We start from the raw sequence: 16,522 nt of genomic DNA on the forward strand, positions 1-16,522 counted from the left end.
ACAAATCAAAATATTTTGAACAATCCAAATTTTAAAAAAATATCTTTCATGAAAGAGTCTTTTTTATGTTGACTAGTGAACACAGTGGATATAGCCCTGAAATAATTACTCCTAAGAAAAAAACAGTATTTATCCTTTTTTTAGGTGGAAAAAAGACCATTAGGTCCCCTACTATTCAATTCGCCTAAACTTTTTGCCCAGAACAACCCAAGAAATGATCTTTTACATTCATTGGTGCATTAGCATTAGAAAAGAGCTATAATCTTGATGTGATGGAGCAGTATTCAAGAGAGAGAGAAGGAGAGAGAGAGAGAGTGAACATAGTCCAAATTGAGAACAACTTCATTGCCTTTGGCAAATTCGATTTGGCAATCCAATTAATAAGTGAATACAAATATGAGAAAACTATTGCTCCAATCAAAATCCAAAAGGATCGATGCCCTAAACTATTTAAACCACACTTGCCAAAACAGAGAGAGATACCTAAAACCATCATTCAAATCTAAAATAAAACCGAATCAAAAAGAGCTAAAAACAGCAGCAGATGAAAAGATTCAATCTTTCGATAATCCTTCGATAACCCACCCAAAAAAAACACAAAAGCAGACATGGGTTCGATTCATTTTTTTTTTCAAAGCAACAGCGCCGTAGTCACGAACAGGCCAATTTAAGGCCAGGAGCGCATCGCCAGCAGAAATTCATTTTTCGATTTAATCAGCTGCTCTTACGCGGTTTGCTCTTGCGCCGAGCTCTGCTGCTTCTTCTCTGCGGTTGTAATTCCTTGACCACAGCTGATGTTGCTACCGCTGCTTCTTCCACATGCTGTTCTTTCTCTTCTTCGTCTTCTCCAATCGTCTTAGCTTTCTTTGATTCAGTCTCAGCTTCTTCTTCAACCTTGATTTCCTCTGCTTCTTTAATTTCTTCACTCTCTGTTTTCTCCACGATTTTCCTAGGCCTGCCCCTTTTCCTGGGAGTAATAATCTGCTGCTGCTGCTGCTGTGTTTCTTCGGCCATGGATGATGATTCAGCTATTGCCACTGATAGCTCCTTTGTTTTCTTTGGCATCTTCTTCTTTCCCATCGACTCAACAAACACCCAGATCAATACAAACTTTTGCTTCACTCAAAACAATAAATTTTTTAATGGGTTTTTCTCCTATTTATTGATTCACCCCTAATCATTTAAATTTAAAAACATAAAGAAAGAAGAAGAAGACAACCCAATATTCCAAGTAAACCCTGCCGACAACTTACTTTCAGCTTACCATTAGAAGAAACCAATCAAAGATGGAGTATTTCACCAATAACCCTACTCCAAAACCCAACAAAACAACGGACCCTTTTTCTTGGCCCAAAAACAAGGAATTTTTTTTATGGGTTTTTTCGGCTCTCTTTATTGATTCATCCCCCAAAAATCAATCAAAAAAGACAACCCAATACTCCAATAAACCCTACCCACAACTTTCTTTCCAATCAAAGATGGGAGTATTTTCACCAATAACCATATTCCAAGTGACCCATCGAAGTCCTATCTCTTATTCTTTCCCCCTTTCTCAAAAGCAGCGGAAATCCAAACCCTAATAACAATAAGCTTTTCTATTGAAGAAAACCAAGTATACCTAGAAGAGGGGTCAGAAAAGCCACAGGAGCCATCAAGCACGTCTTTCCTTTTCTTTGCTACTTATCCATCCACCCATATCCGTATCTGCGCCAAGGAATACATATTTTACGTAAATTGCTACTCCCCCCCCCCCTGACACACCCCCCCCCCCCGGCCCCACCTCCCTTTCCCAGTTTACCCCCGCCCCCCCCCCTCTCTCTCTCTCTCTCTCTCCCGCCCCCCTCTCCCTCTCCCTCTCTCTCTCTCTCTCTCTCTCTCTCTCCCTTTTCTTTTTTTCCACTTTCTGCTTCTTTTCTTCTTTTTTTTTTTTCTTTTCCAGTTTTTTTTTTCATTTTATTTCATTTTCTTTCTTTCCGGTTTGAATTTTTTTTTCTTTTTAATAATAGGTTCAAGTCTAATTCTAGGCTTTGTAAAGTAATTGAGAGAAAAAAAGTGTTTCAATTGATCATGTTTATCCCACTGTTTTTTTTTCTTTTTTTGTCCTTTATAGATTAAAAAATATAATTACGAAAATAAGTGTTTCAATTTTTAATCCGTTTGAACCAGTGCAAAGATGTTATTTTTCTGATCATTTCATCCTAAATGGTCGTAATAAATTTTTGGCTCCAAGGCCTTTCAATGAACACCCTAAGAGAGTCCTGAAACTAAATAATGAGTCTTAGGTTGCTCGTTGAAAGGTCGTAAAGCAAAAAATTCATTAAGATTACAATTAGTGTTCGGGAACTAATTACGAAATGTATTTTGCAAACGACATACTAATCCATAATACAAATATTATATTCAGGATTACTTTTTTTTAACTATAGTACAATTTTATAAATTTGTTAACCATTATTTAGCATAGATCCTCTTAACTGATTCAGTAGTATGTTGCTTCAAATCACGTTTATACTCCATAGGATTGCAAATGGATGGGTTCTATTTTTTTATAACTAAAACGGAAACGTTTTAGGGGCTACTATGTCAATGGAGGCAGCAGAGCCCCCGGGTCCCCCATACTTTTTAATTTATTTTTTTATTTAATTACTTATATCTTATTTATTTAATTTCTATAAATACACCATTTGTATATTTAAAAATATAATTCAAGAATTAAGTGCTTTAATTCTCAATTCAATTAAATCAGAGCAAATATCGTTTTTTTATTATTTTATTTTAAATGGTCATAATGAATTTTTTGGTTTAAGACTTTTCAACAAACTCCCTAAGACTCATTATTTAGTTTTAAGACTCTCTTAGGGTGTCCATTGAAAACCCTTGGAGCCAAAAATTTATTATGACCATTTAGGATGAAATGATCAGAAAAATAACAACTTTGCACCAGTTCAAACGGATTGAAAATTGAAACACTTATTTTCGTAACTATATTTTTTAATCTATAAAGGACAAAAAAAAGAAAAAGAAAACAGTGGGATAAACATGATCAATTGAAACACTTTTTTTCTTTCAATTACTTTACAAAGCCTAGAATTAGACTTGAACCTATTATTAAAAAGAAAAAAAAATTCAAACCGGAAAGAAAGAAAATGAAAAAAAAAACTGGAAAAGAAAAGGGAAAAAAAGAAGCAGAAAGTGGAAAAAAAAAAAGGAAGAGAGAGAGAGAGAGGGGGGAGGGGGGGGGGGGGTAAATTGGGAAAAAGAAGGTGGGGCCGGGGGGGTGTGTGTGTCAGGGGGGGGGGAGTAGCAGCCCTCATATTTTACTTATATGTTATCAGTTTTTTTTTTGTGCTCTGCAGAGGAAAAGACAAAAGGGGGAGGAAAGAGGGTGGGAAAGAAGTGATCGAAGGAAATATAAGGAGAGCAACCCCACTCTGTGTTTGGGTGTAGGTAAAGGCTAACCGTGGTTAAGACACCCTATCCTCTTGGCCAGCAAGGTTGCAAACGGCTCGCGAAAATTTCAATGAGTCTGAGCTCGAGCTATAGCTATAGCTAGAGCTAGAGCTAGAAATGAGGCCAAATGTTTAAGCTCGAGCTAGATTAGTATTTAAAAACTCAGGCTCATTTCCATTGTTAAACGAACTTTATTAATGGACTGGACTCATACACGTGATTTGAGCTTATCAACATGAAGCGAGCTACAACTTGATCTCAACTCGCTCAGTAAAGTTAGATATTCTGTTTGAGTTTTGCCCATTCAGTAACAAAACAAATATACCTTGTTTGGTTCACATCTCATCTCATCTCATTTTTCTCTCTACATGTTTTTTCATACATTTTTCTCTCTACATGTTTTTTCATACATTTTTCTCTCTATCTCTCTCCACTTATTACCATTCATTACATCAAAAATAACTTTCGAAAATGCAAACCAAACAAGATGAGTCGAGCTCGACTTGTTTGCTAAGAATCGAATTAAGCCCTTACTGAGTTGAATCTTGAACAACTCGCAACTAACTCGATTTGTTTGCAACTCTATCCCTAATAGATTGAGGAGTCTTTCGTGCCCATTTTGTCTCCAAGCATATAAACTTTTTTTTAAAGCAAGGGTTAGCTATATAGAGATAAAAGGAGCGAAAATAAGTTTTTTTAAACAAGTCTCTAGTTTGATTCTTAAGTGTTTTTTTTTAACAAGTCTAGTTTGATTCTTACTGAAAGCCTATTAGACCAGTCCACGGGCTAGTCTTGATGAATTTAGTTGTCTTTAACCAAAATAGAGAAGAAATTTGTTAAACTATGCTTAAGTTAAACCAAACACCCCTTATCGTTGAAGGAGAAATTTGTTAAACTATGCTTAAGATGAATTTAGTTTTTGCATTTTTATATTGAGTTTTTGCTAAGCGTTAAGTAAACGTCAAGTTGTTTTCATTAACTTATAGTAAGTAGTAGAAAATGCATTGGGTTAGTAGAAAATTAAAATGTGTAGGATGTTTTAGTTTAGTGGAAACAACTCAACTTTTGGAAAAAAAAAAAAAGATTTAATATGAACAATTTAACTAAAGTAAATAAGTTGTAATGCAAAAATGTTGGTGGAAACGGAGCCTAACTCAAGTGAATAACTCCTTTTCAGCCATAAAGTATTACTGAACCGTCACTATTTTGGGCTCACTCCATGTTATTTTGATGATTATACATGGTTCAGTCAAATTAAGACTGAGTTTTTCTAGACTTAACTTATTTTTTTTGTTTTTTGTGTTTTGTTTGTTTTTTTTTTCTGAATTTTTGTTAGATTCGCGTGATTTTTTTTTTATTAATCATCCGTCTCGACAAGAGGAGTCTAAAAAGTACAAAATTATTACCAAAAGCAAAATAAAGTTCACTAAAAACGAAAAAGTATGAAATAGCTATCTTTTGGAGCTTTGGTGCCGTCTTATTTGAATTTTTTCAACATCGATTCATATTTTTATACTTTTTTGATTCGTTCCGTTAAAATGAACGACTAACTCTTAAAATTATGTCAAAAAGCTAAACAAAAAGTAAAAATTACCAAAATAAGTTCCAAACTTGTAAGTTTAAAAAAACGCAGCCTCTAGTTGTTAAATTTTATCTCACATCGCTGATCTAAGTCATTCAAATTTGGTTAATAAAATCTAGAGTCTACTCCACCTATATTATTAGATTTCTTGACAGATTAGGAGACCAGAAGCTGAGCGATTGACTCGAGCGACAGAGATAGCAGAGATATTCCCACGAGAGGTGAGGCCACTCCAAGACCTATCTATGATACCATGGTAGAGCATCCAACTTCAAACCAATTGGCAAAGAGTGGAGAGACCGCCCAAACTCATATACTAGTTTTGGATGAAATAATTAACCATTGTGGGACAAACTTCAACACTCTCTCACACATGCAACCCCCGACTCACACGTGGAGAAGTAAACAATGGATTCATAACACTTGGATCATAACAAATAACGGTGCACTTATGGCACAAAACAAGGGAAACAAATTCTCCGAAACTCTAACTCTGATACTAAGTTGAAAAGCTCAGCCTATACCTATTCCTTAAAATCCAAGTGTTAAGAAAAGGGGTATGTCCAGGTGATGTAGGACATATTCCAACACACCTTCGTGGACCACAACACATGGCAACCAGACAACGGTGCATCAAACAAAGGCCCAACCTCACGTGGTCGAGTCTCCGGATCCCGAGCCAAATCTCCTGGTCTCTTCAATTCATACATCCACGTGCATCCAAGCTGCACGCGAGAGGAACTGTTAAATATTATCTCACATCGCTCATCTAAATCACCCAAACTTGATTAATAAATTTAGAGGCTACTCCACCGATAATCAATTGATTTTAGGTTAAAACCCTCCATAGCACTAGTGATCATTAATCGCGAATCCATATTATGTCCGATACCATCTAAAGGGGGGAAAAAAATACTGGTTTTTGTTGCTATTAGCTGTCAGCCCCTTCTTTTAGAAATATATGGAGTGAATTATGTCATCAATATCTAATTACAGTAAATTATTTTCTAATCAGTGATTACTAATTTTTTGCGGATTCAACTGGAAAACAATTTTAATCACCGAAATACAACAAAAACCAAGAAAAATGCTACTCCTACTAGCCTACTACTACCACTATAGTGGTTCCTAAAGCTGGAGCCAAACAAGGCTTTAGCTGGGGAGAAGTTCGGCTTGGCTTGGCTGGGTTTGGGTGTAGTGGGACTTCTGTGCCACCCCACAGGGATGGACGTTCAGTCTGACCAATCGTGTAGCTTCGCGGGCTTTACGTCCATCTCGGGGCAGTGCTATCCTTCTTTCTACTGGCGCGTGTTCGTTGACCGCCTATAGCGGCCGTTGGCTGGATAGACCAATCTTACGCTTATTTGGCCAGGTATAATGTTTTGGAGGGATAAAAAATACTCAGGCTCCGTTCTAAAAATCTTCTTAAAAAATAAGCAGTTTATTTTATATTTTTAAATTTAAAAATAATGTAAATGAAAAATATTTTTAAAATTTTTTTTGCAACGTATAAAAGATCTCGATGAAATCTTTCAAACAAGCTCCATATTGCATATTTTTATATTTCAATAAATTCATAATTTTTTAGCTTGAAATTGCCTTCTTAAAAAATAATAGCTTTTTTTACGTTCCGGAACGGGGCCTCATTCTCGTCTAAAATGAGTGACATTTTTGTGACTTCGTGTCATTTTAAAATGTTTATATCTTTCATTTTATGAAATTTTGTGTGAATTTGAAAACTTTGATTAATGAAACTAATTAAAATCTATCAAATAATATTCATATTGCATATTTTTTAATATTCATATTGAAAGATGAAGTATAAACAATTGAAAATGACACGTTTTTCCAAAAAAAGTCACTCATTTTGGAATTGAAGAAATAATAAGAATTAGTCAAGGATAGAGATTAGTTTACAGTAATGCTACACACACAGATTTTTTGTGGGGCCCACTACGGGTCCCACACAAATAATCCGAGCCGTTCATTAAATGTAAAACATTTTGTCAAGGGCCCCCGCAAAAAATCAGCTCAATCCGATACTCATAAATGCTTGATTCAATCATTTAACTTTTCATTCAAATCTCAGGATAATGAAAAGTTAAATGATTGAATCAAACACTTATAGATATCGGATTGAGCTGATTTTTTGCGAGAGCCCTTGAAAAAATGTTTTATATTTAATGAACGGCTCGGATTATTTGTGTGGGACCCGTAGTGGGCCCCACAAAAAATCTGTGCACAAAATCTGTGTGTGTAGCATTACGCATTAGTTTATGCTTAGTTTGAGTGATAGTTAAAAAGAGTGAATAATGTAAAAAATATATACTTGGTTGCCTTCGCAAATTCATTGCATTGAAAATACACAAGGGGTTTGAAGAGTAACTTGATCTTTTCCCCCACCTGAATTAGCTTATCGTGGGTTAGGATGGCGTTAGCTAAGACCCTTTCGTGCAAAACTTAGGATTCATACCTCCTCTCATTACCATTACCATTACCGAACATGGGATTCCTTCTGCCACTCAATCCCTCCAGTAGCCCTACTATAGCTACAAAAAGGGTCGCTGACCCTCACTTCTCGTCCCAATAAACGAGCCCGCAGGGATGTTTGTATTACAGAACTACGTACTATTCCTTTCGTTTCAAAAAAGATTGCAATTTTTGAAATTTGTATAATTTTTTATTATTTATATCTTTTAATCTATAATAATTTTCATGAATTTGAAAAACTTTGTAGAATATAACTAATCGAGAACTATTAAACAAGATCTATATTGCATATCTTTTAAGAATTATTGAAAGATATAAAAAATTGAAATTAACACAAATATAAAAAAATGTCATCCAATTTGAGACGAAGGGAGTATCATATTTAGTGATGGAATTAGTTTTAACTTTGGCTTCAAGCTGCCTCCATACCCCCACAAAACTAAAACTTTTTTGGCTCCATCTCGAGCCCACAAAGAATATCCGAATTGTTCATCTTTGTATGTCAACGCTTTTAAGCACGTGCATGAAAACTCCACTCGAACAAAAATCGGTAGGCATATGAATAGATCACTTAAACTGCATAGTGAATATGGTTTATTTAAAGCTAAGTCGTCCACTTTAAACGATTTTTTCATATAGGCATCGGTTTTCGATCAAGCCAATTTTTCATACACATGTTCTTCAACGTGAGACCTAAGAGATGATCAATTCAAATATTCATATAGGCAACGGTTTTCGATCAAGCCAATTTTTCATACACACATTCTTTAACGTGAGACCTAAGAAATGAACAATTCAAATAGTATTCATTTTGAGCTAATAGTCTTCATTTTGAGCTCGTCGTGGAGCCAAAAAGTTGAGTTTGGTGAGACACAGAGGATAAGGGGGCCCGTAAGACTTTCTTCTAAACTGACAAACGACATTTATAAGTGTTCCAGCTCTGAAACATCACTTTCGAAGAGAAATTCATGTAAATCAGTGGCATGCATAACATTATCTCTTAAATTTGGACTTTAACGAACACGAGTGATCACTCATTTTGTAATCGAGCCAAACTCGAGCTCAAATTTTAGGCTCATGCAGCAAAAGAGCCGAGCGCTCAACTACAAAGCTCAATCACTCGACTCGTAAAAGCTCAACTCTTTTGTATAGACTCGGCTCGTTTACAAAGGCTTGTCTAAGAAATGAAAATGGGCTCGCCTCGTTTATGTTTTACAAATGAGACTAGCCAAGCTCAAACACTATAAAATTTGACTCAATTCGGCTCTACTCATTTGCATCTTAGTTATTTACTCTTTGTATTTTTACCAAATAATTAAGCAGGAAATTCGAGAAGAGCTAGCAAATTGATGACCTAACCTCGTGTAGATTTTGTGGCCTACCATTTTTAAGAAAGGAGAAATCCTTGATAGTAATAACTACGAGGTCCCCTCGATGCAGACTGGTCAATTAGCATTAGCACACAACGACGACCTTGCACGGTTTGTTTCTCTCTCAGTACTAGCAATTGAATTATTTGCTCCCTTCTCTCTCTCCCAACCCATTTTAGGGGTCAATACCGTGTTTGGATGGCTTCTTGAAAAATATTTTTCAACTCAAAATTATCAAGAGATTAAATTTTTTACACCGCTAATGTAAATATTTATTTTTTCCAATCAATTAATATATTGCCCAACATCGGTATATTTTATTGATTTTTTTTTTTGATCCGCGGTATATTTTATTGATTGAGACCACTGTTTTGCAACGTTAGGCAATATAATTGATTTGGAAGAAACAAATGTTTACACCGGCAGTGTAAAAAATTTATTCTCTACTTTCAATCATTACTCTCATTTCTTTCTCTTCTCTTTAATATTCTTATTTCTCTTTCTATCTCCTTTCACTCATTATTATATTTTTAATTATTTTTCTAATTTTTTTCTTCACTCATTATCCAAAAACCAAACTCAAGAATTTTCAAAATATCAATCTACACAAGGCATAAACAAGTTTGGTAAAAGCCTACAATGTCAGCACCAAAGCATGGTCCCTGTTGAATATATAGGCCTCCATAGCCTTTTCTTTTGTTTCCTTTCTTTAATTATAGCTTTGACTTCATTCTACACATCAACTAATGTCTTCTTCTTCTTTTTAAATGGAATATGAGTGGGGGTGGTTGGGTTGTTTCACCGATATGAACATCGAATTGAATTGTATAGAGTTATTGAGCACGTATTCGGTGCTCGGCTAGAACTCTACTCGCCAAATCAATTGTACATCAGTGCATGGGATGTATCATCCTATAATACCATGAGGTTTGTGTTGTTACACAATGCTTTTTGGACCGAAGGCTCGCTTATGCGGGCAAATTTGATCGGAAGACATTGTTAGGTGGGGAGTTTGGGTGGAGTGACACATCTGCTAAAAGATAATGCAGGTATCCTAAGATGAACTCAACGAGAACAGAAATCTCGTAAGCATTGATCTCATGAGACGTATGTATACAACTTTATGAACTTATATTTTTCTTCACAATAATTCCATCATATAAACGACCACATAAAGAATTTTGAATAAAAGGTTAATAAAAAATAAATCTCCAAAAGTGAATGTTCAGTTTAGATTTTCAATTTGGGAACGTTGGCTAGCTAGTTTCGGTTCGAATTCAATTTTATAGCATCCGCAATGGGAATAATCAAAATCGATAACCAAAATGTGTCACTTCAGTATTTGATTATTCATTTAGTTTATAATCAAACTTAATAAACTTGACCTTCACATTGGTTATTTTTGTATCCCTATAAAAAAAAAACCCCACAATACGTAATGCACCTATGTCCAATTGCAAACGAGTTCCAATCACGCACCCGACCACACCAAATTATTCCTCTCGATGAGACGATTTTAATGTGAGGAGTTTTTTAATTTTTTAGTTTTGAATTTGGTTATTAGGTTTGGTTATTGAGTTTTGGTAATTGGTAAAAATTGTTAAGTTTGGTTATAGAATGAGTGGAATTTAGTTATTTGCTAAAAGACTTGTAACTTTGCTTATTACAATGTAAGGTGTTTTTTTAACATTGTTGTTAAGTTTGCTTATCCATACCAATTTACTTATTATAACGTGGATGCTTTATAAAATATTCCCACCAAAAATCGAGCCCGAAGATATGTATGTACATGCACATAACACAAGTAAGGTTAAGTTCAAATCACCATGGCTGCGCCTCTCCCAAAGGTTCCAAACTCCAATCACGCCCTCTCCCCAGAGCCGGCTTATAGCCAAGGCGAGGGAAGTGAGCGCTTCAGGTCTTCGAAAAAAATTAAAAACGAGGGCTCCCAAATTTTTAAAATTTCTATATATATATATATATATGGTTCACAAAAAATTGCACTAAATTTTTTTACACAAAATAAGCCCAATTAAAATTTAGGAGCCACAAAATAGGCCTAATTGAAATTTAGGAGCCACAAAATAAGCCCAAATTGTGAAATTATTCATTAGAAACACTAATGCATTAAAAAAAAAAGAAAAAGAAAATAACTTAAGGGTCGGCAGGAACTAGAAAGGAAGATATAGCCAATCAAAAAAAATCAAAAAAGAAAAAGAAGATATAGCCGATCATAAGGAGTAAGTACGGCAGGAACTAAAAACGCTTCATACTTGAGGAGTCAAAAGGGAGGGAAGACAACAATCAACGACTGTGGACGGAAAATAGTTACACAAGGAATTCCTTGAGGCCTCTCTTTTACTATCTCCAACTCTCCACTTCTACCAAGTAAGTTTTTTATTATCTTAACCAGTTGACCTAATTGGTAAAATTTGTAGATCACTTTTGTATGAAAAATATAGGGTGGCCTCATTCAAGAGGATCGCTTCCGACCTTCAAAACGTATGAGCCGGCCCTGCCTCTCCCTCCCTCACCTCACGTCGCAAATGTCGCGCTCGTCGATCTGCTGCCAATGATGCGCCTACCTCAGCTCTAGCAAGCCTACACGGCTACACCGACAACCCTTAGCTTTCTCTTTTCCCTCCAGCTAGTCAACCCTCTACGGCAGCTAGGTCTCTCTCTCTCCACCTTGCCTTTCGCAGAAAAACCCCATCAATTATGATTACGGTCTTGGTGAAAAGAAAACCCTCCTCGTGTTCGATACGTGGGGGTGTTTGCATTGGATTGCTACTTTTTGTCTTTTCATTTTTAGTTTTTTGACTTTTTGATTATAGCCATAATGTATTTTGTGTATGGAAAGAGTGTTTGGAAGATATGTGCAGAATGTATTTTGAAAATGTAGGACTCAATGTGTTCGGTTCTTAGTTTAGTTTAGTTTAGTTTTAGTTTAGTTTTCCAATTATTACCATACTATTTTCTTCAATTATTATCCTATTTTTTTGATTATTATTTTTTCATCTCTCTGTCTCTCTTCAATCATTACCATATTTCTCTCTTCACCTACTACCAAAACTAAATTAAACTAAACTCATAATCAAACAAAGTCAGTAGTGTTTGATAGATGAATGTTGAAAATGAATTATGAGTTGATTTTTTACCAAGTTGCTTTTGACCTTTATTATTAATGTGTTAAAAATGTGTAAATATTTATTAATTTCTCCCTATTATTGAGATTTTCAGGTGGTTCATATTCTTAGCATATAAGTATATACTGTGTTTATATCGATCTCTCCTCCTTATTTGGTGATAGGGCGCTCGTTAAAAACCCTAAAGTCAAAAAATTATTATGACCATTTAGGATAAAATGATTAAAAAATAAGATTTTCGCACTGGTTCAAACGGATTGAAAATTAGAACGCTTAATTTTTTACACTATTTATATATTAAAAAACATGATTAAAAAATTAAGTGCTCCAATTTTCAATCCGTTTAAACCAGTGCGAAAATCTTTTTTTTATCATCATGTTATCCTAAAATAGTCATAATAAATTTTTGACTCTAGGGCTTTCAACGAGCGCCCCTAAGAGAGCCCTATAACCAAAAATTGGAGGGCAGAACTGGGAAAGCTCCTCTGGACCGAGAATGGGAAAATGCATAAATGGAAAAAGCTCCTTCGGGGCTAATTCTCGGATTCTGCCTCTAAACCGAAAAACCCAAAATCCATTCTCTCAGAATCCATTATCATAATGAGATGCCAAACACCCAAAATGAAAAAATAAGAAGCCAAAAATAGGAAAATAGGGTTCCCAAACACCCCATTGTAATTGTGAATATGGATTTTGGTTCGGGTTTTTTCTTATCGCAAACCCAGCCGAACAACCCCGTTGTCATTCCTAGTGTCAAAATTTGGGTAACAAAATGATGTACGTGGGACTAAGAAACCCATAACAAGGCATTTAAATTTCCATTCTTAGAGCATCCGCAGTGTAATAATCAAAACATTGTCACGTCAGCTTTTGATTATTCATTTAGAGAGTTGCTAAAGTTAGCAATGTGAAGTCTCACATTGTTACTTTTGATTATTTAAATGCCCAAATTTGATTATTAGTTAGGAGATTGTTAATTATGATTATTACAATGTTAGCACTTTTTTAAGTACACATTATTAACTTTAGCAATATTTTAATTTTGATTACTCCCTCCGTCCCATTTTTATTATCCATTTTTGTTTTTCATGTCGTTCTTTTAACGCTTATATCTCTCAATCTATAATATTTTTCATAATTTTGAAAACTTTGTATTATAGATCTAATCGAGAACTATCAAACAAGATCCATATTGCATATTTTTTGAGATTCATATTGAAAGATATAAGCATTGAAAGAATGACACGAAAAACGAAAATGGATAATAAAATTAGGACGGAGGGAGTATTACATTGTGGATGCTGTTAAGCTGAGCACTACACCCCATCAAAAGGTTAGGAATCGATTCTCTGCACTTGTTTTTTTCCCCTTGGTTTTTTACAAGTTTCTTGCATCTGTAAGACTTGACTTTAATTATAATAACTGAAGTCTGAAAATAAGAAGGAACAGAAAACCCAAAAAGAGCAACTCCCTCTGTTCTATCAAGTTGATTCCCTACAAAACTAAGTACAATTTTTAAACTTAATTAAAAATAACATATTTACTAAATGAAAATTTTGATTTCATTTTTTTTTTTGCACCGTTTAAAAGATCTCATCAAGATCTGTCAAACAAGACCCATTGCACAAAAAATTATTTCGATAAGTAACTTGTTTTTCAGTTCAAAAATTGCACGTAGTTTTGAATGGCCGGGCCTAACTTTATGGGATGGAGGAAATAGTAATTTGCGGTGTACTAGGCCTACATAGACGTGAGGCCTGCAAGCGAAAAGCCCACGACTTCTGTAATCCAACCATCCAAGGGGTGTTATTCATGGTTTTATTTTCCTGTCCTACGTTACAAGAAGTTAAATCACGGGTGGGTTTGGACAACTTTTTAGAGATTTTTTGCTACGGTGTTTCGAAAATTCGATTCAAATTTTTACATCATATTTGGGTCTTTTCCGTCGCCTCTTGTGAATTTTTTCAACTTTGGGTCTTCGTCGTCGCCTATTGTGAATTTTTTCAACTTTGATCTACGTTTTTATACTTTTTCTATTTCCCTCGTCAAGACGAAAAATATGACTTAAAGATTTTACACGATTTTTTTAAAGACTAGGTCACTAAGAGAAAACAATCAAAGAGACCGTGCCGAAAAGTCACTAAAAAATTAGTCCAAACTCACCCGCCAACGTTTGTACAAAGGTAGAGATCAACTTAATTGGTCTACATCAGAAATGGGTCCCCCAATGGCCAATAACATATAGTATTTGGTATGGTATCAAAATATAAATAAGAAATTAAACTCCTTTAAATTAGGGCAAAGAGCATTATAATCACTCCTACGATAGTGGGCGTTTGGCGTTGTTACATACAAATAATATATATGTAGGTGATTGATGATGTGCATGGCTACCTCATTAATCATTATTAGGAATCTCTGGTGAATAATCCATTGAAGATGCTACTAATTAGGTGATGGTTGTTGACAATAAGTGGAGATATTAAGAGCATCTCTAACCAGGCTTCAATGTTAGGCTTCGTTCGCTAAGATTCTTATTTTTTAAGTACTTATTTTTCGCTTACGAAACAGGTAATTCTCTCATAATACATCACATTTAATTCATAAAATCAGTGCTTATTTTCATTAGCAGAACGGGACGTCAATCTCCTTTTACAGAACAATAAGTAATCGACTAAAATGAATTACTACAATTTTGTGCCTACCTTTTAACTAATCCTATTACACGCATGCATTCAAACTTGTATTATTATTAGTCTAGATTCAATGGTAAGATGAATTGCAAATATAAAAAATTATTGACTTTAGGAAAATCAAAATAACATATTAAAACTAGTGTTACTGGAGTTTCACATATGCACTTGAATTGTGCTTGATGTTCTTTAATTTATGTCATTAAAAGCAGCAAGAACTATAGAATTAATAGACCTCAAAACCTTCGACAATGTCTTGCTCAACGTATGTGATCAAGAAACTTACTAAAATCTCGTTATTCATCCTATTGTGCAATTTATTCTACACGAATCTCTTAGCAAAAAATGCACCCTCTATCGTAGCTCTTGAAACAGGCTATGTAAATACAACATGAATTTTATAATCCGCCAACAAGAAGAAAAATTGTGAACTTTTGGCACAATTCTATCACAAGTTTCTTATTTTGTGAATTTTCTTCAGGTATGTTAGAGCATCCACAGCCATGAAGTCAAATTTGCTATTGCTATTTTCACTTTTTTTGGCAATGAATGTTGTCATTTTGCAAAAATGGCAAGGGTGGTGCACCCTCACCGGATCGATTCACCAAATGGCAATTTGAGAGGGAAATTGGTTTATCAATTTAGTTTACTTTCTGTTTGCATTGAAGTCAAAGGTTTGCAGTTTAGTTTTTTCTAAATTTAAACTTCATATTTTGTCATATTTCACTTGGGCCATTTAATTTAACTTTGGGCTGTTTACCGGGCCTCCTTGTAAAAGGACTAAAGAGTTACTATAAAATACAAATAGAAAAATGATTTTCAGACACTCCTTTTTACGATTTACACTTTTTTTTTTTGTCTTTATCTACGTAAATTTACAATGTTGTCATAGGATGTGTAAAAAAGCGTATTGAAAATAAGGGCGAGACAGTAAATTTATGTGGATAAAAACGAAAAAGAGAATGCGGATTCTAAAAAAAGGTGTGAAAATTACTTCCCTAACAAATATTAGTACTGAATGGTGGCAGCGGCCTATATAGTTTGAGCATAAAAAACTAATATAGTAATGGTAACATTTTGTAAAATTGTTGTGGTAGCGGTCGCCACTACTTGCCACCTCTTGGCTCCATCCTTGCTGATCAAGTTCCTATATTTCTTATCCAATTACACTTCTTTGTTCATCCTTATTGGTTGAGCCATAATTTCAGACTAATAAATTAGTTTATTCCAAAACTCAATTAAATTAAGTTTAACAGGTGTACTTTCTTTCTATTGTTTCCTGTTTTCTATCAGCCAAATGCTTAAGGTTTTTCTAAATGTAATTATACGTGTATATAATATAATAAGATTACTAAAAGAAGAGTCAAAAATCACGAACCACTAAAAAAATTTGCTTAAGTGAATAATGGTTTAATAGATCATCGTATTACAATCAACCTGTGTGTAATGGCGTTCACGTCACGTGGTGAGATCTTAACTTTCATCCGACGTTAGTACCATAAAATTTTGTGTATATCTTATATGTTGTTGACTGTATCTAAAGGGGTTCGATCTTTTCTGTCTCGAAAATCCCAGTGTCAAGGGATTTTCTGGTTGTTGGATTTTGTGATTTTTTTTTAATGTTTTAAATCCAACGTCCGAAAAACCCCTCGGCACAGAAGCACTGAGATTTTTAGCACGGAGGAATCTAACAGATACATAGAGTAACGGTGCATATCCATTTTATGTGGCAAAAAGAAAGTGTAGGGCTTGCTTGAATTGTTGACACTAATCTTGGATAAGGCTGAAACC

At 34.7% G+C, this 16,522-nt stretch overlaps 1 protein-coding gene across 1 annotated transcript; it reads right to left on the reverse strand.

Moving 5' to 3' along the window:
- Positions 1-321: 321 nt before the first annotated feature.
- LOC131331043 (uncharacterized) lies at positions 322-1,729 on the reverse strand. Its single transcript, XM_058364852.1, has one exon. It carries the CDS (start codon positions 1,078-1,080, stop codon positions 715-717), a length of 366 nt encoding a protein of 121 aa, XP_058220835.1. The 5' UTR covers positions 1,081-1,729; the 3' UTR covers positions 322-714.
- Positions 1,730-16,522: the final 14,793 nt, after the last annotated feature.

Source organism: Rhododendron vialii, chromosome 6a, assembly GCF_030253575.1.
Source record: "Rhododendron vialii isolate Sample 1 chromosome 6a, ASM3025357v1".
NCBI lineage: Eukaryota > Viridiplantae > Streptophyta > Magnoliopsida > Ericales > Ericaceae > Rhododendron > Rhododendron vialii.

Coding starts and splice junctions, on each gene's coding strand:
- LOC131331043 (XM_058364852.1), bottom strand. CDS start 1,080: ATGGGAAAGAAGAAGATGCCAAAGAAAACAAAGGAGCTATCAGTGGCA.